Source organism: Sceloporus occidentalis, unplaced genomic scaffold, assembly GCF_023333645.1.
Source record: "Sceloporus occidentalis isolate IW3139 unplaced genomic scaffold, rSceOcc1.0.p SCAF_127, whole genome shotgun sequence".
In the NCBI taxonomy this organism is placed as follows: domain Eukaryota; kingdom Metazoa; phylum Chordata; class Lepidosauria; order Squamata; family Phrynosomatidae; genus Sceloporus; species Sceloporus occidentalis.
In genome coordinates this window covers 267,066-293,392 of record NW_028317107.1, presented here as the reverse complement: position 1 = coordinate 293,392, position 26,327 = coordinate 267,066, and the positions used below count along the sequence as shown (strand labels likewise).

General features: G+C 45.2%; 1 protein-coding gene across 4 annotated transcripts in view; it reads right to left on the bottom strand.

The window, feature by feature from the left end:
- The window catches only part of LOC149281768 (tyrosine-protein kinase ABL1-like), a 65,310-nt gene that overhangs the window by 8,896 nt on the left and 30,087 nt on the right, over positions 1-26,327 (bottom strand). The window contains exons 1-5 of one of the 4 annotated variants that reach the window (XM_089498938.1): positions 11,512-11,590; positions 8,470-8,643; positions 7,728-8,023; positions 804-1,076; positions 12-96 (exon numbers count right to left, since the gene is read on the bottom strand). In XM_089498938.1, coding sequence (XP_089355064.1) covers positions 12-96; positions 804-1,076; positions 7,728-8,023; positions 8,470-8,643; positions 11,512-11,590 — 907 coding nt within the window. Of the gene's footprint in view, positions 1-11; positions 97-803; positions 1,077-7,727; positions 8,024-8,469; positions 8,644-11,511; positions 11,591-26,327 lie in introns of those variants that run through there. The other 3 variants (XM_089498939.1, XM_089498936.1, XM_089498937.1) reach the window with 3 other exon arrangements.

Sequence of the window (26,327 nt, the reverse complement as noted above, 5' to 3'; positions counted from 1 at the left end):
AATGTACTCACCCAGTAACTGCACCAGGTTGGGATGTTTCACCTCTTTCATTACGGCCGCCTCTTTCAAAAATTCTTCTACCTCCATGGTGTCCTCCTGAAAAAATTTTTACATAAAGTGTGAACCTGGAAGGGTCTGAGCAGCGGAGCTTCACCTCGTGCCCAGCTGCCAAGCCAATTGATTGTATTAACTAAAACTCAAAGAAAACCCCCGAAAACATTCGTTCCATGAGGTTTGTTCCAGATTACTAAAAAAACAAACAAAAAAAACCCACATAATTCTTAGTCCCGTTGAACGCCCAAACCTGCGGACTCATCACCAACACCCCATGTAGCATTATTAAAGAAAACGATAAAGACCTCCTGAATGGCGCTCTGTCGTCTGCATTGCTTGCGGCGCCCACTAGGTGGCGCTGTGTTACAGGACAGTTTTATTGGAGGTTTTTAACCTTTTGCCTCCAGTCTTTTGAGACCTCTGCCTGCGGTGAAAGCAAAATACTGCATTCCTGCGTTATGACGCCGTGCGTTTCCACTTTATGATCGGTGTGTTATACTGTACATCACCCTGAGGCGCTGATCCTCACCTTGTCATCTGAACCTACACAGATGGTCCTATCTGGAAGAGATAGAGCGCTCTAATCTCAGCCCAAGCGATTAGCCGTTAGTAAGATCTGTGGGCTGCCAGCGACCCGATAATAAGCCTCAGCACTGCCTTTAATATAAGGTTAATTAGTAAGTGCTAACGAAGTCGTTAATCCCATCCGTTTAATTCCACAGAGACATTAAGGGAACAAGGTAGACTACCTTCAGAGTCTTCACGGCCACGGTCAGGTTGTACTTTTTCCACACTCCCTCGTAAACCTCTCCATACTGGCCGCCCCCCAGCTTGTGCTTCATGGTGATGTCCGTCCTCTCGATCTCCCACTTGTCGTAGTTGGGAGACACCCCGTAGATGGTGGGCTTGTTCCTCTTCGGCGCTGGGTAGTGGAGGGTGGTGATCAGTCCATCGGACACCGTGGAGTGGTGGTGAACCAGTTCCGCCAGCGTGTTAAATCGGCTGTCCGAGGACACGTAAAGCTGAAGGAGAGAAGACAAAAAAAAGGACCAGAGGTATAAAGAACGAGCGCCAACCGAGCTGAACAACAAAAACACAATAGCATAAAAAAAAACTCAGCAGGCTTTTCATAAAAGGTTTAACGAGCATAATCACAATGATTATTGGGACGCATTGACCCGCACGAAAACCCCCATATGTATCATGCATCGCATGATTCTAGGCGCACGTTCTAAGGGCAGCTGTTCCAGGTCCAGTTACCATCAACCCTTAGAACGTGCGCCTAGAATCCAGTCCAAGAGATCTGACGAAGCTGGGTTTATTCTCCGGGCACCGATACGTCTCAATATCCAAACGCTGGCTCACTCATCAGCTTATCACTTACTCCAGACGCCTAGCACCAGATATGGCCCTCAGAATCCGTAATACGTTTCTAAGCCTTGACTTGGTTAGAAGGAACAGGGGCTCGGCACGTGGGCCAAAGGGCCGTATTACTACTACATAATGTCTACTTTAACACAGTACAGGAGGGGAGCTTATTTCAAAGGAAGAGAAACGTGAGAACAAGAGACCGCAATCTAGAACTAGAGGATCAGAGGCTTATACGCAATGTAAGGATGCTTTATTGTACTGAGAGAGTGGTAAATAAGTGCAACAGACTCCCAGCAGAGGTGGTAGAGGGTAATACAGTGAGGGGGTTTAAACATGTATGGGATCGGCATATGGCTCCTGAATCTAAGACGAGACCAACGACTGATTAAGGTTTGAGTCTTTAGAGCAGGAAAAATGGGCGACTAGATGGGGACGAACTGCCGGCAAATTCTATGGGACTCAGCAGTAAAGCGTAAGCTTTTTGGACAAACAGAGCTGGGTTGAGCTTGAAAGCTTTGCTATGGTTTTAATAAAAAGAGGCTGGGTGGAAAATGATTCAGAGGACCACATTAGGGCATCAAACGCACGGCCTTCACCCTTCTCATCACCGCGGCTAAATCCGCAGAGAAGATCTAAACCAGACAACGTCTGAACAATGGCCGCCATTAATCAAACCACAAAATAAAATCCGGGGTGGTCATTTTTAAGGAGGAATTTGAGGACAGATCCGCACACAAACATCGGCGACGTCTGTCCGTCCCCAGCTGTCTGACTCACAGGGATCCGAGCCGAGGCAGGGGAAAGGGCGAGCGGCGCGCGTGATAAATGTACCACCAAATGAAGATTCTGCGCTCCGCTGTGAGCTCTCAGCCTCCGGCTTCGCTCTCCACCACCCACACTTTTAATAAAATAACGTAAAAAAAAACCAAAAAAAAAATGATTTTGGCCGTTCGACAAAATCCTTCAACACAGTGGAGATGGGGGGGGGGGGATTTAAACACAATGCGAACATGCCTGCGTCGAAACAGATATCCGGAAACAGGAATAAACAGCGTTCCAGGGAAGCCCCCCTCCGGATGCCGCGGCTCTTTGGGGAGGAACGTTTCCTCCGTTGTGAGCTTGTTTTGCGCCTCATCGCACGGTCTGCATTTTTTTTTTCCTTTTTATTTGTTTATTTACGACAGACTGCAAAAACATTTATGAACAGATAGGATATTCCGCTAATTTGGTTGGAAAAGCTGCCGGGGAGAGGGGGTGGATTTGTTGTCGGGGATCGGAAATGCCACTACGCGGGGTCGCTTCCAATAATTCAGTCTCTAGCAGTACCAGTCCCCACCGCCAGCTTTATTATTACTCCCTTCTTAGCCGACGGCTAATGCTCAACAATGTGCCTTAATTCCTTCATACAATATACATGGAGCCGCGCCGGTGCCAGAGATGCTCAGGGTAAAATGCGTCAGGAACATTAACGCTCCCAGTGCCAGAGAGGTTACGAACACAACGAGATGCATACCGGTGTGTCTTACAGAAGGATAGCTAAGAAACGTGGATAATGCAGACGATCCTCCTTAAAGATGACCTAACAGGTCTGATATAGATACATACATTACATACATTTGGGGTCACTGAGCTGTTTTCATAGAAAAAAAGGACATTTCTGGCTGTAACATAATTACAAAAGGGTTTTCCTAACCATCAATTAGCCTTCTATACTTGGATCAGCAAACACAACATGCCATTGGGACACAGGCGTGATGGGAGTGATAAAGGGCCATTGGAACACAGGAGTGATGGGAGTGATAAAGGGCCATTGGGACACAGGCGTGATGGGAGTGATAAAGGGCCATTGGGACACAGGAGTGATGGTAGTGATAAAGGGCCATTGGAACACAGGAGTGATGGGAGTGATAAAGGGCCATTGGAACACAGGAGTGATGGGAGTGATAAGGGGCCATTGGAACACAGGAGTGATGGGAGTGATAATGGGCCATTGGGACACAGGAGTGATGGGAGTGATAAAGGGCCATTGGAACACAGGAGTGATGGGAGTGATAAAGGGCCATTGGGACACAGGCGTGATGGGAGTGATAAAGGGCCATTGGAACACAGGAGTGATGGGAGTGATAAAGGGCCATTGGAACACAGGAGTGATGGGAGTGATAAAGGGCCATTGGGACACAGGCGTGATGGGAGTGATAAAGGGCCATTGGGACACAGGAGTGATGGTAGTGATAAAGGGCCATTGGAACACAGGAGTGATGGGAGTGATAAAGGGCCACTGGAACACAGGAGTGATGGGAGTGATAAAGGGCCATTGGAACACAGGAGTGATGGGAGTGATAAAGGGCCATTGGAACACAGGAGTGATGGGAGGGATAAAGGGCCATTGGAACACAGGAGTGATGGGAGTGATAATGGGCCATTGGGACACAGGAGTGATGGGAGTGATAAAGGGCCATTGGGACACAGGAGTGATGGGAGTTATAAAGGGCCATTGGAACACAGGAGTGATGGGAGTGATAAAGGGCCCCTGTACACCTATGAAGAGATTCCATTGAAAACCAGCCGTTTCCAGCTACAATAGTCCTTTACAACATTAACCCCGTCTGCGCTGGATTTCATTTCGATACATTTCATGTTATTTTAAAGGCGAAAACCTGCCTTTCTTTCAAAAACAAGAACCCCAAACCTTTGGGACTGTAAAAGAGTGGATTAGGGAAAAATGACAGACTCACTTTGATAGAAATAAATTAACTCCGTACTTCCCCCTATACTGAACTGCATTCACGGACCCGATGTAGCGCTGGCCAGGGTTTGACCTTGGAATCAGGGCTCCTAAAAGACTTTTATACAGAACATCATGCGCAGGGCCGGGGATTCCCTCCAGCGCACTCCCCTCTTACAAGTAACAGCAAATCATCTCATCTCACACTAACTGCTGAATAGCCGTACTCCTGATTAATAACTTTTGCTCCTGGTTGGTGAATACCAACGATCGGTCATTCTTTCCTGACTCGGCATCGATTATTTCCGCTAAATATTGCATTTTCTTCTTGGATTTTTTTCTTTCTAAAACGGCTTTAAAGTAGCTGGAAAGCCGATGCTTAGCGCAGACTCCCCTCTCATTCATTGTATCGGTACGTATTCGGGAAATTGCCATCTTCCATTTTTTAAGTCCCTGAATCAGAGATGAAATGAGAGCAGCGGGCGCTATGCTGGTAAATGATACGTTATTACTGTATTCGCCGGCTTCTGATCGCGTTACCGGCTCCGTGGAAAGCCGCCGCGTCTGTAAAAAGCCTGATCTCAGAGCGAGAAACTCATGCGCAGAATCCCGAGCGTTTGCTCACAATGTATCAGAAGTACGAACGGTCTTCAAAGCCCGCTGTGCAAGGTGGGAGACAAAGGATACGGGCTCCAGGATACCTCCTCCTACCCCAAAATTATTCACGGCTATGTACAAATGGAGCAAGAGATAGACATTTAAATGGTCGCTATGACGACTGCCCTACAGTTGCTGTTCATCGTGGATGGCCGGACCTGAGGCAGGCTTTGCAGGAAAACAGAGTATTCCAGTTTCTTAATTCCTACATTTTCAAGCCGTATTGCCTTCGGCATGACGGCTTGACGGGTTCTCCAAGAAACGACCAACACAGTCTTCCTATACAACACCTATCTATCCTACAATTCTCAGGATTATGGGATTTTTACGTTTCTAGGGATGTTTAGTTACAAAATATGGCAAAAAAAATGCATAACTAATTAGCCCCCCTGACCCAAACATGTCGTAGTCCTCCTCGCTCTTCCTCCTAAAGCTGCCAAAACCAATACGTTGGTGAAGACTAATAATGCAGATCCTGAGAGTAAATATGGCGGCTCTTAGATATCTGAGGTGGGTTCCAAAATAGACATGTTGGGTTTTTTATCTACTCGATGGGTTCCTTGGTCCGTTTGATGGGTTCCTCACGCGTTCTAAACTGTAATACACGTGTCACTATGATGGCTTCATCACTGTTTTGTGGATGATCTATACAATAGGGTTGTGTTACGTGTGTGTGACAGAAGCAACACTGTAACGTATAAGGTTCAAATAATTGCTGGTTTCCAGCTACCGCAGCTATTCAACAGCGATGGAAACTGGGATGGTGCTCAAACAGAATAAATATACCGGTGCTTTTCCTGTTAACTTATGCACTATAGAATAAATGTCTGTAAGTGCGTAGAGAATGCTAACTCCGTCAATTACCCACTGACTTATCCGAGCGCGGAATATCATTAGGCCTGTCTAATCTGTTACCAAGAGCGGGAACCCGAGAGGCAATCGAAGAGTAGGAATTCAAAATCAATACTAGAAAAATGCGCCATAGCATAACCGCGCCACTTATAATTACTGTGATATCGGACTGCGTGTCAGCGGTAACATTTCCAGAGCCGAAAGATACTTCGACCACAAACTGAATTAGTTCGAGCCAAAGTAATGAATTTGTGTTGGTAGGAGAAGGTCGGGGTACAGCCAATGCCGGAAGGAAGCCGGGGCAGGGGTATGGAGGTCGATTCGGTGGGGCAAGAAATTAAGCAGGGCAAACGAAGAGAGACAGGTCAACAGGCAGACAGGCTGGCGCACCAAAAGGTGGAGTAGCTAAAGGTGTGCCATTATCCACAATTGTTAGATGACACCATGACACCATGGGGGGAAGGGAAGACATGGCCTACAAAAATAAAACAAGACACTCTAAAGGGTTTTACACATGGTTAAATAAGCCGGCTAGTCCTGTGGCTACATGGGCGGGAATGTTTATGCCATCTTTTATTGGGCATGCCTCACCTAGGGCTGCCAAGCCAGTTCAATGTGCTCCAGAGCCCTGTTAGTCTATGGTGGAGCCATGCCATGGAGGTGGAAGTCAACCGATAAGGACCTCTCCACAAGGAGGTGGGCAAAGCGTGACGGAGGACTCTCTAGCGCAGTGGTCTATGCCGGCGGGCGTGCACAGACCACTAGATCCTTTACGGTTTTTGAGAACGCCCTACGGCATAGCTGCTGAGGGTCTCTCAAGTAAGCCTGGGTCTGGGGCAACTGCTGCCTTTGCCACGAGTAAAAGAATGCTGTGAAATATTCAAACACACAAGCTGCCATCTTTTAGGTAAGACTGTCCCTTTAAACGAGAACAATGCGATTATTCATGCAGGGGAGGAGGAAGCGAAAGAGAGGAACAGTAGTGCGGGTACAACACAAAAATCAAAGAACAATCCCATTAAACGCCCGGAAATATGGCGCTACCAGGGATTACGGAAAATGACTGCGCTTAATTGGCAGCAGAAATCTCCCTTATCTAATGACTACAAAGCAATCCATATCCATAAATTAGAGTCTGGTTGGAACGAAAGTACAGCACAAGTGGTTTTATCCTAGACAGAAATATACGTACATTAAAACCCCAGAGTAAAGCTCTCTGAGCTGCAAATAAACTGTCATGGGAGGATAATGATAAAATATTGCAAAAAAAAAATATGAATATTAAACTGCTTGATATCACAGAGCGCCGGCGTATGTCTCCACCGTCGTACCGGCAGACTTTGCGTTCAGAAGAGCCGCTGCTTATTACAATGTATTCATTGTCTTTGCTTACAAATGTTTCACGTAAATCAGCAATGTGTTTTCATTCATTCGCAGTACACGCTATGGTATCATTCCGCATATCTGAAATCTGTACAGCTAAAAAGCCTGATTTCTGAAGATCAAAGGCTGTCTCGGACGCTTGGAGCCTCCTGGACAGGTATGGATTTCCTGGTCATGCAATTTTGGGCCATCCTGATATCCCAAGGCCGTTGGTATGAGATGTAGATTGAGAAGTATCGGTGAAACAGGGTTGCTGAGAGAGACACTCAGAGGAATTCTCTGATTCAGAGGCTACAACGCCCATGATTCCCAGCTACGTCTGATTTGTAGATTAGCAACAGCTGGATCTACCAACTACTTAGCAAGCAATCAAAGTACTAAAGAACATACAGCTGCATAAGTATGAACATTCTGCATCAATACACCTCCCTACAGTACAACATACCATGATAACAAAAAATAAAACACAGCAACTATCCTACCACCTAATAATAGGTTACGATATAGGCTGTCTTCACTTGTGGCCACCACGATCTGGACACTAGACGCTCTAATCATGTCCGTGACAAATACGCACTAATTTAAAAAAAAAAGAGAGATTTGCCGGCTACAGACAGAGACATGTGTCTGGGGTAGTTGGTGAAGGATGGTGCAGAACATACGTAAGCTGCCCGTGACCACCTACCTTCCCGTCGGAGGCAGTATTGATCCGGTAGTGGTAGACCCTGCCTTCGTATCTCAGGGATATGGATCTCTGCCCGGGGCTGCTCTCGCTCTCCCGCACCAAGAAGCTGCCGTTGATTCCGCTGCTCAGCAGGTACTCGGCGGCGTTCCGAGATACGGGTCCGTGATACCAGGAATGCTTTTCGGGGCTGTTGACTGGCGTGATGTAGTTACTGGGCACCCAGCCTTGACCGTTCTTGGTCTGAGCCTCACACCACTCTCCATTATGGTTGTATCCCAAAACACGGAGTTTCTCACCTGTCGTAAAGACACAATTCAAACCCCAGACACTGTAAAAAGTTATCCGAACTTATTATATGTCCCTGACCTCACGACTCATTTCATTTGTTTCCGGTTTGCTTTTTGTGTCCAAATTCCTACCCACATAATAAACCGCAAGACAAAGATTTATTATAACAACTGTGAACAAAACAATATGTAATTACAAGGTAATGGTCAAACTCTGCTAAGGAGAAAAAACTAAGCAGATTTCAACAATACCAGAGAGAATTTTCACAAAGTTTTCTTCTGCTGCAATGGAAACCAAGCTGTTTAACCTGCCGGTCTCCTCTCCGTGTGTCACATGACTCTAGGCCAGAATTAATCAGTCTGATGCCTAGATGGGGTATGGGTGTAAAGGGGTTTCTATTGGCATACTAAGTTATAAAAGGATCATATGGATCAGAGCCCAGAAGAGATCTTACCTTTAGTAATGCTAAGTGTGTTGTCCCCGCTGGCCACGAAATCATACAGTGCAACGAAGAGGTTCGGGTCATTTTCACCGGGGCCGGAGAGAAGGTTTTCCTTGGAATTCCAACGGGCAGCTTCGCTTAAACCTTGGGGTTCGAAATCGGTCACTACTGGTCTTTGCAAGGCTTCTGGGGAGCAAGTCGGAAAAAGACGAGGAGACAGAGGAGAGAAGGGGAGAGAAGAAAGCAATGGTTAGGCAGCTGAAAGACTGTAATGGCATTTACATATTTCTTTTAATAAATCAATACACGTCATACCATGCGATTAGCGACATGCGATGAGAATGGAGGCTCTCTGCTGAGGCCTTTCTAAATAACGCTTTATGTCTTAGTGTATCGAGATTTTTTTATGTTCTCCCGTCTGAGGTTCTGCTCGGTGTAATATGATGCCTACACCGCCCCTACCCCAAGGACCCTTTTCATCGATTCAGCGCACTGAGCTCTATAAAGATAATATGCCTTGCTCTAGGTGGCTGCGAGTACGGTATTAATGCCAGGTTTCCACTCAATGAGAAAGCTTTTGGGACGAGGAGGAGGAGGAGAAGAGCCTTGGGTTCATGCTTCAAATTACTGAAGGGCAGGATGTGGCTTCAGGAGAGACTCACCCACTCAGGGCTGATTCACCAGGATTAACGGAAACCCACCCTACCTTAATTAGCACCCAATCGAGAAGTGGAGGCCGATGTGGGATCTAGATCGGTAATGACCAGCCATAGTAACCAAAGGGCTGACCAGAAAACACAGCAGTCGCTCCTGCAGCTTCTCGGATGGAACGACAGCCTTCATCACAGAGGTCAATGAAGACAACATGGCCTTTGACCGGGGCTGGTGCTATCGTGTAAACATTCTTGCCAAATGCCTAGGGCCCCGTTGATTCTTGGAGCCCCATCAGAAAATGGATGGGAGGCCGAGGCCAAGTGTGACAGTCTTAAGGCAAAGATCATAGAAGACCCTTAAAATCCCAAATCCACCTCACCCCAAGAGCAGTTAAAACGAGTCCACGCAAGATCATTTCCGCCGAGCCTGATTAGTCTTTAAAAGACGACACGCGCTGTTCAGCTGCGTACAAAGTTAATTGTATCAATAAATGCTAATTAAATAAATGGATGGCAGGTATGTCAGGGCTCCAGTCATCCAAAGTAGAAGAGGCGACAATTAGCCGGAACCAGCAGCAAATATAAAATATACTAAAAGTCCATTTTGCCACCGCAGCAGCTGCCCCGCACTGTAGTCTAAAAGGTTTAGCAACTTGGTAAACTAGATAACCTCTATCTTGGTGGCTCTACCACATGGTTTAATGTTTTAATATATCACTAGAAGCAAATACACTGAATCCTTGCCATTCCCCTGAGAATACAGAAATCAGTGAATATGGAACCATTGATCCTATGGGAGAAAGGGCGTTATAGGTTCCCGCGGTACCTTATTCACTAATACACTTTTGCTATTGATCTCCATAAACTCACCATTTCGTGTACTCTTCCTGTAAAAAAAGCTGCTTAATAGTATAGTGTACCAATACTCGACCCGAAAACGCTGTGAAAAGAAACTCGACAAAGTCAGGTATAAACACAACAAAACCAAAGGCAGCCTCTCTGGCTGGGTGTCACATGGCAGACTTGCTGCCTACTGCGCATGGCCACAAACACTCTCAAGGTGCCAGCGAACAGCAAAAAGGGGTTACACTTTATCTTGTGCAAATGTGTAAATCCGTGAACATGGAATACCTGAATAGTGAACACACAGAAGGCTGACGATATCTTCTTTCCGAGCAGCAATAGCGTGATTTAGAAAGTCGGAGCATTATATGTAATTCTGATCCCCGCTTATGCTAATAACGTACCGGCATAACTGTTGAATAAGGACTTTAATGATCAAATTCTTTTGGGGGAGGTATGAATAAAATGTGACTCTGGTGTAAAGTTCAGAAAGTAGCTTTATCACCGTAGATCCCAATGGAATGGTCCAATCCGCTAAAGTTTTCCACAGGTTGCTATGGCGATAAGACCATTTTTCAAACTTTGAGTCACTTTTTTGAATACGTAACAACCACATTTTTATCCGATTATGTTATTTCCAATTCTACCCCCGTTTAGTGACACCAAATTTCCGAAAAGGATGAAATCTAATTCCGGAGTCCAAGAAGATTCAAAATACTACCAACTGGGTTTTATGTCACCTAATGGGGCGCACTGGGAAATGGCATCATCTAGATAAATTGTCCACACACAGAGGACATTGATGTCCACGCTAGATAAGTAATCCACATACAGGGGACATTGATGGCCACGCTAGATAAGTTATCCACATACAGGGGACATTGATGGCCACGCTAGATAAGTTATCCACATACAGGGGACATTGATGTCCACGCTAGATAAGTTGTCCACACACAGAGGACATTGATGTCCACGCTAGATAAGTTGTCCACACACAGGGGACATTGATGTCCACGCTAGATAAATTGCTTTCATAACCTAAAGAAAGCAAAGTCAAAATATACATTGTTACCGGATGATACCATTAAATGCGTCTTTTGTTTTTTTAAGAGGAGGCACATCCTGCCCAAAATTCTTTATGGAAACCCAACATAAAACATTAGAACCCCATAATACCTTCATCAGGGGGAAAGAGTAATCTAAGGGTATCAGCATGAAAAGACGTATGGAGATCCTCGGACTTAGAAATGAAACATATGTAAGCATCGGAAGTCTTCCTCGGAAGTTTTTGTTCTTGTATCGCTTAGGACTTTGTATCGGGCTCCGGCGGCTGATATCCCTGCATCGTTTTCCTAAATAATCTTTTTTTTTAGTTTAATTTTGGTTTTGACTGTGGCCAGGGAGGGTGTAGCTGCTCCTAATCTGTGCTGAGGCCTAGAAAAAGGGGATTAGAGATGCGAGGACTCCAGCTGGCTGCAGCTCCAGCCTGGGCCTTCTCCACCCTCCTCCTACTCCCCCCCCACCACCCTTTTGTCCACTGACACCCAGTTTATCTCACCTTCGAGATAGCAGCTGGAAGATGAGGAGAGACCTTTTTTGGATTTGCAGCCCACTAACTTCAAGCAGATTTCCAACATTTTCATATGCTGCACGCAGGACTTGTCCGATCGGCTTCCCCTCCTCCTCCGGGACTTTTCTCTCACTTTTCCTCCGTCCAACATGCGAGAGGTCCGGTGTAGGGCAGGCCACAGCCAGGCCTTGATCGAGTCACTGGGGCTGTGCTTAGCTCCCCACTTTTTCCTTTTACTCCCCACGAATGCAAACTTAGAAAAGAGACTCCAAAAGTTGATCGATCCAGGCCAGCAACGGAGAAGATCTTATATTCCTGGGAAGGTGGAAGGTAGGGGGTCCACCAAGATCTCTAAGGTCCACGCTTACCCATTTTGATCACAGGATCTTCTTCAGGAGCGGGGGGTTAGAAAGAATTGAAAACCCTGCTCACTTTTTAATCCAGGTTCTTGCTGGACTCATGGGCTCTCTCCCCGACCATTCTCTGTGTTAGGCAGGGAGATCTGCATACGTTAGACTGCCAACAAAGGGCCCCCTTCATGCTCTGGCTGCTTCTAGTGATGACATCCGAGGTCTGGAAACGCCTACCCATGCACGGAGCACCATTAACCCCGTGCTGCCTGCTCTCTGTAGCCCCTCTCTTGTCCTCTCAAAGCCTTTCTTAAAGCTGAATGCACGGGAAGTTGTAGCAACTAAAAACTCTGAAACACTTAATGTATCAACATTATTCCAAGAAAGTCCCGGGTCAGACATGAATCCTTTTGCTACATTTGTATAGCCTCGGGGCAAGTCTCCCGCCCGAGTACCAAGACCAGAAAAAACATGATACACAACTAAAAAAATAATGCAAAATCAAACAAAACGGGCTTCGTAGTACTGAACACATCTGATTCTGGATAATGAGAGTACTGGATCCACATTTGGGTCTGGATAATGAAAGTACTGGATACATTTGGATCTGGAAAATGATACCGCGGGATATATTTGGTTCTGGAGAATGACAGTACCGGACACTTTTGGATCTGGAGAAAGACAGTACTGGACACACATTTGGGTCTGGAAAATCACACTGGATACATTTGGTTCTGGAGAATGACAGTACTGGATACTTTTGGTTCTGGTGAATGACAGTACTGGACACTTTTGGTTCTGGTGAATGACAGTACTGGACACTTTTGGTTCTGGAGAATGACAGTACTGGATACTTTTGGTTCTGGTGAATGACAGTACTGGACACTTTTGGTTCTGGAGAATGACAGTACTGGATACTTTTGGTTCTGGAGAAACACAGTACTGGACATGTGTCCTCTTACAGTAAGGGGTTGGTGTTAAGATTTTTAGGGGCCCTAGGGAAAACAACTTCAGGGGCCCCTGCCTAATATTATAATAAATTTTAATGATACAATACAAGATAAAAAAAAACGAGATCCAAAACAATGTTGTATAAAACCATGGATTAAAGTTCTGGAATATTATACATCTAGATCATACTTGTATAGGGTCTACTCTTCTGATAGGGGCCCCACATAACAATGTACAACCCAAACAGCCCAAAAATAACGCTTCACGTTTCTAAAGAGTAACATTGTTCAATGTCCAAAAACATTCCGCCTGTCCTTATTCCTTTACTTATAATGTTTAATGTTGTTTCTCAAGATGGTAGGTCAACCTGACAAGTCCTTATCTTACTTCACCCCCGGGGCGGGGGGGGGGGGGGGGTTGACGGATCAATACGGAAGCCATCTCTGAACAATCGCTCATATCATAAGAGCTCTAATGGCAGGAAGGTAATGGATTAATAACCCTTTTGGTGCCAGCAAGGTCAGCAACCCCCTTTATCATGGAAAGTGCTCTTTGGCAATATCTCAGATCATAATCTATTCCAGGCTCGCCCAAGTGCAGGAGATACCAAAACACGTTCTATAAAACCTTCTTAAAAGGTTCCAATCAGCTGTTCCCTTTAATTAGGATGAGGCAAGCTTGGGGATAGATTCCCGCCACCACTTAGTGATATCCAGAGCTGAGAAATAAAAACAGCTCCTGTTATTGTTCTGAAGGGAACTTGTTCCATTGCTGTCAACGTTTCCTAAAAAATACAGACCCTGAACTGCTGCTCTTGGGTAATATCATTCTTTCTTGCATGGAAGATAACATTCAACGTGTCCTTCTGTGTGTGCGGGTCACATGAGCTGGCCATTGGCCCAAAAACAATAATATATATATACAAATTATATATAGTTTAGATTTTTGATGTACCGAGAGTGCTTCATACCTCCTAGTGCCGGGTAAAAGCGTGACATGCGCACATCTTTCCGCAGAGTTACTCCAGGCGAAACGCGATGGAGCCAAAATGATATATTTTGAAACATTATTAAATTGGTAAGACAGAGTTAGAAGAATTAAGAACTTTAAAGATCTCTTTATTTTCTGCTGACTTTCTCACTTTGCCTGGGAGATTTAATTAGAATTCTATTAGTTACAAACTATTCTACACAATCATGACGCCCCAGCAACACACTCTAGATTGTAAGCTTGCGAGCCGAGTCCACTTTACCTAATGTATCCGCTATGTCTTAGCCTGTCAGTTGTAGTTTTGTCAGACCCTTTGAATCTATGGACTGTAAGAAGCGCCTCGGAAATAAAACATGTTAATGATAGTGAGCGGGCGGTGAGAGGTGGACCTACCCAATCCCAGGTCCCTTCCAGACGACTTCACTGAGGATCCAGTACCTGAATTACACTGCATTATAAATGAGGGGCAAACTTTATACTTCTCCAAAACACCACGTAGGTTACCCCTGGAAGGGCATACATTTTGCCCCTCGTTCATAATGCGGTTTTATTGGTATTTTATCCTTTGGGTCCTCGGTGAAGTCATCTGGAAGGGATCTGGGATGGGGTTGGTCCACCTCTTGCCTCTCCCTCCCCATATCTATCACTATGATTAATATTGTTTTATTTATATAGCGCCAACAATGTACGCTTCTTACAGTCCCTACATTCAGATTCCCTGCTTTAGGGAGACCCCGTTTGGCGGCACTAATAAAGATTTGATGTACTGGCCATTTGAGTGCTTCATTTTACTTCTTTATGATGGAAACAAAATAATAATAATATCCTTGTGTATATCTGGATGCTTGGATGCTTTATAGTACGGTACCCCCCCCCCCCTCTAAACAAAATAAATGAAAATGCTATAAAAATGAGATTACAAAAATGAAACTCCGAAAATGTTTCCGTCGGGCTCCAAACTTGTAATATTCTCCACCCGTCTGGCACGCTACAGCCCTCGAGAACGGAGTTTAACGCTTTCATTGGATTTAAGAAAAGTGTTTATTTTATTTTTTTCTGGACACGGTGAACTTTCCGCCCGGTTAACGGCAGATCACAGGAAGAGCGAAAAGAAGCGGGGCCGCAAAGTGTGGATTGTGAAACAGAAAAATGTGTTTATAATTTACAGAGATACTTTGTATCAAAACAGCCTCCCACGGCCTCTCGCGAAACATCAAAGCCAATAACACCATCTCCCGGAGATCACAATCCATTAATGGACCCAATCGGGTCTCGTTACACATTCCTGCAGTACAAACGACTATAATGGCTACGGGAGGAGATTAAACGCTGGGGTTAGATCAGTCCTGGCTGGCCTGATGTTCGCCACGTGCTTTGTATTCCAACTCTCAGAACCCTCAACACCACAACGTAGTCTGCCAAGCATCTACACTGTGCCAACGAAACTGACCAGTTGGAGATTAAATAGTGGGGTTAAACCAGTCCTGGCTGGCCCAACGCTCTCTATGTGTTTTGTGTTCCAACTCTCAGCACCCTCAATACACCAGTGTAGCCTGCCAAAAATCTACACTGTGGTGGTGATACTGATCAAAACAGCTAAGTGACCCCAAACTTTTGAACAGTAGCGTATATATAGATATACATGCCAGTGTGTGTCATATATATTATATATACATATATATATAAAAATAATATATTAACATATAATAGCATTCCAAAAATAAAGCCACATAAACAACAGGAGAAAGTATAAAATAATTTTACAGAAAAAAAGGTAAAAGAAAATCAATTCGATTTCCTGAACAAAAAAGAAAAGGTTTTGGGACTGGGGTTTTTTTGTAATAAATGAGGCGAAAACCTTTCCCTATTAGATCTATCCGAGTGGGCCAATTAGACAGTAAAAATTGTTGGGAAAAGGTAGTTTTCTGGCTGGCTAGGTGGGAACGCAGACATTAAGACAAGCGCGGAGCTATTGTCTCAGATTTTAGTTACTCTGGAAGCCATTTGAAGTTAATTTTCAGCATGGAGAGCCTGATGTGAAACGCTGATTCGATGAGAAGCTCCGATATGATTTCCCCCCCCCTTTTTTTTTTTTTTGCTGTATTTGGGAAAAGCTCATAATTAGGTTGCTGCAAGAAATATTATATGCATTCCTGCGATGTCGTCTCTGGGGTCTGTGCCAGCTCTGTGCTCTCCGGCTGCAGGGAACGCGGCGGAAAAGCCATATTGTCAACGGTGAAAATCAAAGATAAAACGTTATATTCTTCACATTCTGCTAGAAGACATCCGGCCTGATGTCAATGGGGTCCAACTGAGAAAGAGCTTCTCGTTGAACCCCTTTAATACCCGATACGCGTTGTCTTTACTATAAAACATATTCAACCCGGACTGAGTCTCAGCTGAGTTCACCCTCACGTCTACAGCGTTGTGACCTCCTGAGTTCCGTTGTATGAAGTTAACGGGTTACTGGAAATGCCGCGAGCTGCCCTGAGAACTTGCTAAGTCCTAACCTGAACTAGAGTGCAGCTAAACCGGATCGGGTTTTAGATAATGCCCTCAATCCCCGTTCTCCTAAATCCTGCCCTCAATCCCCCCCTCCCCGTTCCATTCTTACCCTCCATCTTCATTTCTGACATTTCCTCACTTTCTCTTTTATTCTTAGTTGTTTCATTCTCTGATTAAACTGATTTTTCACCGTTTTACCAAAAAGAGGAAAACCTATACGGGCTAATTTAATCTTAAAAAGACCGGGCTAGCGGGAAACGCGTCACACCGCAATGTGTTTCAAGGGGAGGGAAGGGGTTAATGTACGTTCCGAAAAAATGCATGGATCTTATGTTCTCTGGGAAGTTCACCGAGAGAGCTGTTTTGAAGGAGAAAGGGTTAAGGAGGCATCGTCCGGCTGCAGACGTCCATTTTTCGCGTGCCGTTCCTTCCTAGTCTCAGTAGACTACGGTTCAGATGAGGGGAACCTCTGAGTCCTGTTTTGGGATAAAGCTGTTCCCCTTATTCATTCCTCTGGTATTTGCTGCAGTGGGATGAAACAGGATGAGGTCATCCTCCGTGAATGGAGAGGAAGGGAGCGGTGGGGGGAGGTTCGAGGGATGCTGGTCGTTCTCTGGAATCCGTTATTCATTCCAGGTCCCCAGGATATGACACAATCATCGAGGGCCAAACGGCTCTAATCATCCCTACAGACTAAAGATCGAGATGGTCATCTGGGTCTTGTGATGCGCCCATTACCCGATTAACCCAGGGTGAAAGTATAACTAAAAGCAGGTGACCCATATGATGACATCATACATAATGAAAGACGGTGCTATGTCAGCATGCGACGGGATGGTCACTCTGGCCATGGCTGCGTCGCATTTTCTACGCATTCTCTGCGGGACAACTGATCTTTATACGTCTGCCCGAGAAATAACTCATTTTCATAGACGTGGCCGCGCTAAAATAATCTTTCCGAAAAGCAGAAATATATTACCTAATCCAATCATTTCTTGCTCTCAGCTCCAGTCCTGTCCTGCACCATCATTACCATTTGCACCTCGGAGAGGGGCGGGGGGGGGGGGGGTCTAAGCAGCGTGGCGGCGCTCGGCGGCGGTAAAAAGGATTACCGGTAATCTGATGTAGTTCAAAAGAATCCTAACAAAAGGGGAACGTGGCTGGCGGACAAAAATAAATAAATAAAAGAAATGGCAGCCGCTAAGACACGGTGACCGCCCGTCAGAAGACAGAAAGCGCGAGTGGGAGGATAATAAAAGAACTTCAAGAAAGGCGTAAATATATATATGTTTTTAAGGGATAGCAGACAAAAGATGTTATAATCCTGTCATTAGTCTCGATCGCTGGCAGTAGGACTCCTGAGATAAAGTATTGCTCTACAAAGTGTAATTACCAACCTATCTGTTATTCGAGGCCCCCGGAGCGAGGATATGTTATCAACTGCACTCGGAAAGAGGTAGAGTGTGTTCCAAATCACACACGCGGTGCCGACTCGTAACGATGTAAGTGGAGGCGGCGGGTATAAGTTCACTTGAGTCGGCTGCGACGTTACTCGAGAACGGCCCGAGAGACTAACAAACACCGGAAGAGCCTCTTTTCGGCAATAATAAAAAAAGAAAAAAAAAGCCGGTGCCGCCTCTCGCCGTGTCCTTATTTTATTCCTAACGAGATCGTCAAGAGGAACGACAGCCCTTTAAGAGCTCAGTAGACTTGATTGCTCTGTTGGAAGTCGGCAGACATGCGCGAGGTTCCAGAAGTGACGCCCGCGGCCAGCACGTTGAATGCCAACCAGACATCCAAAGGTCTCCATTTCTGGCCGGTGTGAACCCCTAAAAAAAAATCTGCTTTGATGGGACATAACCAAGGGGGGGACCCAAGAACTGTGGGGTCATCTGCCACTTTAGGATGGAACCCCTGGCTAATGTGCAGTAGTGTATACTGTCCAAGGCCAACTGGTTCCTTCTGTTGAGAAAACAAATTCCCAAATACTAATAGCAGCAAACAAAAGCGAAGCAGCCTCCCGAGAGACAGGGTCTCCATTTTACTCCATTTTCTCGGCATATTGTAACGTTTCGAATGCCTCGGCTCCCCGGGTCTGGCTTCTTAGCAAATATCTGAAGAATGCGCTGGTGATGGGGGGTATTGAGCTAAATGTCCTTGCTGTTTGCATGGTTTCCGTGATCATGTCATGTCATCCTATGTCTTCTAAAGTGACAAACATGTGACCACTTCTTACACGTCATCACCGATGTATGAAATCTCATAGAGAAGATGATTTTTTCTGCTCATTTAGAATAAATTTTTGTTCCTGTTAACGAGACACCTCGGTGCCCTTGGCCGCTTGACCAACAAAGAACGTGTAATTAAGAGACACTCCGGCCACCATGTGTACTTTAGTGATAGCTAATAGTGATGCAATAGCTTGTGCCTTCCTGCCCCAGCGGGGGAAAATTCACCACCAGCCAACTCCAGTGCTGAGAATTCCACGGGGTGGCAAAAGAAACCCATTGATCTCAACAGGATTCCAGCCACTGATCAGCCAATCAGGTGTGCAGAAGTGGCACCATGGCAGGGACATTGTCCTTCTGCTCTGAAGCTGCAGCTTCTACTTAAGGTAAGTGATAGGTTGAAGAATCAATATGAATGTACTCTAAAGTACTTGCCCCAGCAATGAGGAATGCATATAAATACTTTAAAATGAATTCTCGGAAGAGTTAGGGTTAACAGCCGAGCCCCCCTCTGTGCTCCACTACTCTCGGCAAAAGGAGCACTTTCTGCGCATGTGTGCAGGGGGTCTCATTAGGCTCCCTGGAATTCTTAAGAGGAGAAGTGCTGGAGCTGAAAATGATATATAATCTCACAGTCATTCACTACAGCTGCTGTTACTTCTAAAGTATATTTATTGCAATGTTTCTGATGCAGGGTTTTCTGAATCCGTAATCACCGCTTGTCTCTTTCTTCGTAATTGCTCTGAGTTAAAGCCCCCTTCAAAAATAGTGATAGTCAACCAACAGCTCTCTAGCTGTGGAACTACAACCCCCATGATCCTTGTCCAGCCAGATGCAGTGTCTGGTCGGGATAGGTCGGAATATACCACCGGTTGCAGGGGCTCTTAGCAGCAGCAGCTGTACCCCTTACAGTTACGCAGTTACCCCGCTGTATTGATAATTACTCTGACAGGGTGGTAGTTGGGGTGCAGTCAGTGCACTTAGTGCTTCAGTAGATGATGCGAGAGGTGAGGACAATCAGACTCTTAACTGCACAGAGTAACTTAAATTAAAGGGAAGTCCCATGGCTTTTTTTCTTACATTTAGCACTTTATACAGTAATAATCCCCCAGCGCTGTATACAGTAATAACCCCCCAGCGCTGTATACAGTAATAACCCCCCCAGAGCTGTATACAGTAATATAATCCCCAGCACTGTATAGAGTAATAATCCCTCAGAGCTGTATACAGTAATAACCCCCCCCAGAGCTGTATACAGTAATATAATCCCCAGCACTGTATAGAGTAATAATCCCCCAGAGCTGTATACAGTAATAACCCCCAGAGCTGTATACAGTAATAACCCCCAGCGCTGTATACAGTAATAACCCCCCAGAGCTGTATACAGTAATAATCCCCCAGGGCTGTATACAGTAATATAACCCCCAGCGCTGTATACAGTAATAACCCCCCAGTACTATATACAGTCATAGCGCCCCCAGCGCTGTATACAGTAATATACCCCCAGCGCTGTATACAGTAATATAACCCCCAGCGCTGTATACAGTAATAACCCCCCAGCACTGTATACAGTAATATAACCCCCAGCGCTGTATACAGTAATATAACCCCCAGCGCTGTATACAGTAATAACCCCCAGCGCTGTATACAGTAATATAACCCCAGTGCTGTATACAGTAATAACCCCCCAGCACTGTATACAGTAATATAACCCCCAGCGCTGTATACAGTAATATAACCCCAGCACTGTATACAGTAATAACCCCCCAGCACAGATTTTTAATCCGATACCAGTAATAATAAAGATGATGGGAGTTCACCTATAAATATGAATTATCACCCAGGAATACTCCACGGACGCTCAGCTCATCCATCAGTTTCATGTACATTGGTGTTATGAATGCAACTTTACCATTTGGGTCAAAAAATCCATTACTATCTACCCCCCCCCCCCTTTGCAAAAAAAATTCTGTATCTTTGGAGAGGGGGGGGATTTTGACCCCAGCTGTCACTAAATCAACGCCATTATCACAAACATGAACATTTCTATGTGTCCCGCTCCCCGCGCCTCCGGAGAAGCTTTGCATTCAATGGCTGGAGGCGTGGGGGGTAAAGTGCCTGTAATTGTAGCAGCAAACCGTGGAGAAAACACAGCCTGAAGGACACGACGTGTAACTTTTAAAGTTGCTTTTGAGTACACTTTTCATCGAGACGGACCATTAATAATCAGGTTACTACAGAAGCACAATATCATATGTAATCGAGTGCGGTGCGGCGGCAATGTTTCCATACCATCAGGAGAAGGGGAGACATCACGTCGAATCTTTCTCTACGTTCATTTCCCACCTTCAGAGCTTTATTTCCGTGCAATGATTATCATAAGTGAAATACAAGCTCCGCTTACGCTCATCGTCCTTTTTTCCCCTGATGTTGGGAAGCGAGGCTTAATGAACGGGTTTTATCTTTGTATTAAAGAACGCAATCTAGTCTCCTGGCCAAAAAAAAAGTAATTAAAAGGACGATCCAGGCATCATATGACCTTTAATCCAAAGGGTAGCTTAGAGGTCCCTTTAAATGTGTGGGGGGATTCCGCAGAAGATCGCCTCTTTGCCCCCATCCCCTGTTATTTTCCATGCTTTTGCACTGGTCGGCGAAAGTCGCAAGGAGGGGTATTGGTGGGCAGACCGGATGGGCCTAAAGGTTCTTATCTGCCGTCACTTTCTATGTTTCTAATGATAGGAGTGTTTTCTTGCCACTGATTGGCTGCTTCAAGCAGCCAATCAGTGGCAAGAATCAGCGGATGGTGGAAGAAGAGGGGAGCTGCAGCTTCTCCCTAAGGTAAGTGCTTTCTTTACATTTTAAAGAATGCACGTTAAAGTACTCAAAAATAGTCATAATTTTGTTGTCGAGGCTGTGTGGGGCAGTTTATTGTCCCCTTAAGGGACATTCCACAATTACAAGAGGTAAAAGTGACACTTTTTGTGACGCAATCAGGAGTAGCCTTTTAATTAGGAAGCCTTGGTGGCCAATGCCGGTCTCATGGCAGCCATCAGATCTACTGAGCGTTTATGCATTATGGACCCACTTCCATGGGTGACGAAATTGAGGAGCGAACCCGGCCGTGACCCTGCGGAACACGTTTGGGTGTCATCAATAAAGAAATGGGCGTCACCAGGACGTCAATATGTTAACATAATCAGTTTGTCAATGACATCATCGTGAAGGTCCTCGTCTCCACCACAGCGTTCTATTTACAAGTTGGGGCCACGCAGTGATGTCACCGAGTCTTACCGCTTTAAAATGAACTTTCTTGATCTATACAACCCACGTGCATTAACGTTTCAACGGAAAGCTATAGATCAAGTTCGGACGCTCTTTAGTCTATTTTCCGTTAGGCCATCTTACAGTTTTTTTTTTGGATATCTCCCAGACTTGTAACAATTAAAGAAATTAACAGTGCCGTAAACCGACTGAATGCATCCAGAATTAATTGCGTTATAACCTATAACATTTAATTTGAATTTTTAATTTAGGTTTCAAGCTTTTTACATTGTTAAATAAGTACAACATTTGCATATGTCAAAACAGCGGAGGGGGAGAAAAAAAGGAGTCTAATTATATCGCTGTACAGCTGGCAGATTTTATTATATTTCTTGTTCTAGACTAAATTATGATATTGCGCGTTTGACCAGAGCACATTATGGCCACGCGGCACATTAAAACTGACCCGTCCAGGGGAGAAGGCGGCGAGGGGGGGCATAAGAGGTCCTCCGTATGAATTTAGACAGATTAGATGGGTCGAGGGGGTTCTTATCTCCAGTCACGTTCTTGGTTTCCATCTTCAAATGGTGCGCTGGGCCAGTAGCTATTTAGGAAGACAATAATGTGCTATATCTATGCAATTTATGTTATAAAGCCATTTCCTTCTGTTTCTGCACACATTATTCCGGCTTTTAGGGCTGTAGAACCCTGTGATACTTCTTCTCAAAAGAGGAGAAATGTTAGAACAAGAGGCCATAGTCTAAGAGGCTAAGATGAATTTAATGACGTTTTACTTAACTGAGAAGGTGGTAGATAAGTGGAACAGCCTGCCAGTAGAAGTAGTAGAGGGTAATACAGTGAGGGGATGTAAGCATGTATGGGATAGGCATATGGCTCCTGAATCAAAGACCAACGACTGATTAAGGTTTGAGTCTTACAGCAGGAATAATGGGCGACTAGATGGGGGCCGAATGGGTTTTACCTGAGGGCAAATTCTATGGTTCAATGTTTCATACCCAGAGCTCATAGAAAAGCTAAGAAGACCACTTGTGAAGTATGCATCTGCTTGAGCCAAGTGAGGACCAACCTTGTTGGGATCTGAGATGTTGACGGCTAGAGAGCCCTCCTGCCAAGAAGTTCGGCTCGGGGCAAAATCCCAGCAACAAGGGAAACTTTCAGCCAAACTCATTGAGTCCTCATTGACACCAACATTAACTCCACTGGGGGCAACATGTGAAAGCTTGAGGCACTTGCAGAATAGACCTAATGGTTTGGGGTATAGTTAAGTTCCATCATTTATGGTGCACATGGAAACCATTATGTAAATCCTTAAATAAGATGTTGTGTAAAATTACCGAGACCGAGTCTTGATTTTGCTCCCACTTTAACCTTTATTTAAGAAAAGAAAGCCCTTGCGGTGCGGCTTATAAACTCCATTCGCGTTGAACGGATAAAAGACACGGCAGAGGCTAAAAGTTTAGGCGTTTGCTTGTTTTCGTTACATGAAGCCAATGCTTTGATCAGCTTCTAAGCACAATAATAGTGGGGGAAACGGAGAAAGAGGTTCTTACAGAGTTCACTAGATGCAAACCCACAGGCATTCACAGCACGTTGGGTTTAAATGCCTGACAACCGCTCACAGAGACCCACTAGAGAGGAACCACATTGCTCCTGGTAGCCATGGGCAACCTGAAACAGATGTTCCTCGCCGGTGGCCAAAACAGGACACTGCGGGTACCTGGTACGCTATTTGGGTTAAAGACTTTTTATGGAATGTCATTAATAATGATAAAGCGGGATCTCATTACGTGATATACACATGATCGGGGCTTTTAGGGATGTAGAACCCTGTGATACCCTCATACCCAGCAAACATTCTGAGCTCCGAGAAAAGAGGGGCATCAGGGGAGGAAAGAGGGGCATCAGGGGAGGAAAGGGATTTGGGTCCCTCCTAAGGAGAGATCCTTGGGGTATGTTTTGCACGTAGCATGGAGATCCTCTACACATATGAAGACGTAAGGCTGGGGCAGTTGAGTTAAGGACTATGAAGGGCCTGGAAAGAGACCTTGGAAGTAAATGAGCCTCAGGGGCATCTTTGTTTCGGTTTTTATTTTTCATCACTTTCCCATACTTCCGAAGGTGTTATTTTTGCTGCTATTGGTCGGAATCTGTAACCGCATCCATCGGGTAGGCGCAGGACGTTGTGTGTGCGTTAGATCATTGTCATGAGACAAAAGGTAATCATTCTCAAATATTTACTTAACGCTAATTACGTTTAAACGGCACACTGATAAATAATTCTATCAAATAAATGACGCTTCCGTTTTGGTGACAGATTTCCCCTAAAAAAAACAGACTGGTTTGTATTCATTTAAACGGGAGAAGGCGATTCAGACTCTATACTGCTGGCTGGATTTTTTATAGTTCCAACCATTACAACTGGTCAGATCCTGGCTCACCTGTGTTCAAGCAGTGGAACGACTATGGGGCTGGAAAATGGTACCACTTGAAGGGTTTGGGAATTATTTCAACGGCGCGTCAAACTTTTACGGCTCCATAAAAGTCGTTCCGGTGCAAAGTGGTAAAGATGGTGCAGTTGTCATAGTGACTCATTTCAGCTGACTGCTTGATTTGACCCTGGAACCCAAAATCAGTGGCAGGAACCCACCGAAATCAATGGGAGCGTTCGGCACCTGTGCACACAAGGATCTGAATAGACCCCCCGTCCGTAGTGTCCAGCTGAGCTTGGGACCCCTAAACAAACAACGCATATGGAAAGGACAAAGGCATACGGAGGGTCTGCAAAAGAGGGACCTCTCAGCCGTCATATGCATTAAAATGCCCCAGTAATGCCCTATCCAGACTGCCAGCACACAAGCCATCCAAGCTATAATGGAGCCAAGAATTACCATTTTACATTTGTTCCTTTAAACCAAAATGATCAAGGGGCATCCCCTTTCTTTATTCAAACACACTGTTATCATACGGTAATTTCTATCATATTGAAAAATAAAATAAAATAAATAAAATTGCAGAAAATGGGTCTGATGTTTGCGAGGCTGATAGGAGTTGAGGTTTAATAACAGAATATCAAAAGCTCCTCTGATCATGAGACACAGGCTCGCAACATCAATCAGCATAATTGCGGCTCCCAAAAGGTTTGATTATATCCCAATGCTTTTCTCCCCCCGGTTTGTAATGATACCGATACGTGTTGTCCTTTGATACTTGACTATAATGCGAGTCGGATTCCAGAACTTCATCTCGCCTGTCAGGTAGAAAGCCGCTTAATCTCTCATTGATCATTCCACACTTCATTTTGCCCGAGACCTGTCCATGTGAAAGATGGGGTTTTATTTCCCACAAAGTGCTGAGAATACCGGAAAAGCACAAACGTTCAATCCGCGAGCGAACGGTATTTAGTCATCTGTGGTCTCCCCTTCTTCTTATTCCGTGTATGTTTCATTAATCGTATATTTAGATGTTGTAACACATCGTGTAACATTCTCAAAAGGAACACCGGTACAAAAGCCTTGTTACAAATGTGTATTATTTTATCTACACAATTGAACGTTCGGATGTCGCTGTAACCGTAGGAGTTCGCCGCGCGTCCTTTTGGCCGGTTTATAGATATTATTGATGACTCCAACCCCGGATCCTGAATAACGTATAATCCTATCCAGGGCAGCCCATACCCTATACACAAGGTAATGCCCCATCTGCATTCTTGCATTGCCCTTAAACCATTAGCATTCTCACCAGCCTGCTTACAGCAACTGGATGATGAAACCAGACTCTTCTACCTACAGCTGTCTCTTGTTATGTCTAATCATATACACCAGGGCCGGACTAGGGATGAATAAGCAGCCACGGCATTTAAACGCCTGCGGCCACCAAATTTCTGCGCTCTCGCACCGCGCGGACACGCTTATTCAGCTGGTGGCGGCTCCCTGCAGGACCTCATCTACCATGGAGCAGAAGTATTGGTATGTGTTTGGCCCTATTGGCCATTCAGGATTTGCTAGGCGTGCCAGATGGCCAGTGTCTGATATATGCGTGTATCTTCAAGGGGTTCTCTTGCCCCTCTTTCCTCCCTGATGCCCCTCTTTCCTCCCTGGTGTCCCATCTTTTCTAGGAGCTCAGAATGTTTGCTGGGTATGAGGGTATCGCAGGGTTCTACAGCCCTAAAACCCCTGATAATGTGTATAAATCATGTAAATAAAATACATTCTTCTTGTAAAGTAAACGCTTTACTAAGTTAATACAAATAATCTATCAATAGGTCACAAAATCGCATAAAAAGGCTCAGCGAAGCCCTGCCCAAGCCACGCCTCTAACCACACCCCCTGGTAACCAATAGAGTGCCTGTTTGGCCACTTGTACTGTTGGGAAGCACATGCTGATAGGGTAAAGCTCAGCCGAAAAGACCAATCATCACGCAATAGAGCTATAATTAGGACATTTATGCGATAGGGTGGTGGGCCGCGTCACCCGTGATACAACCAAGCGCCGGGTTCCG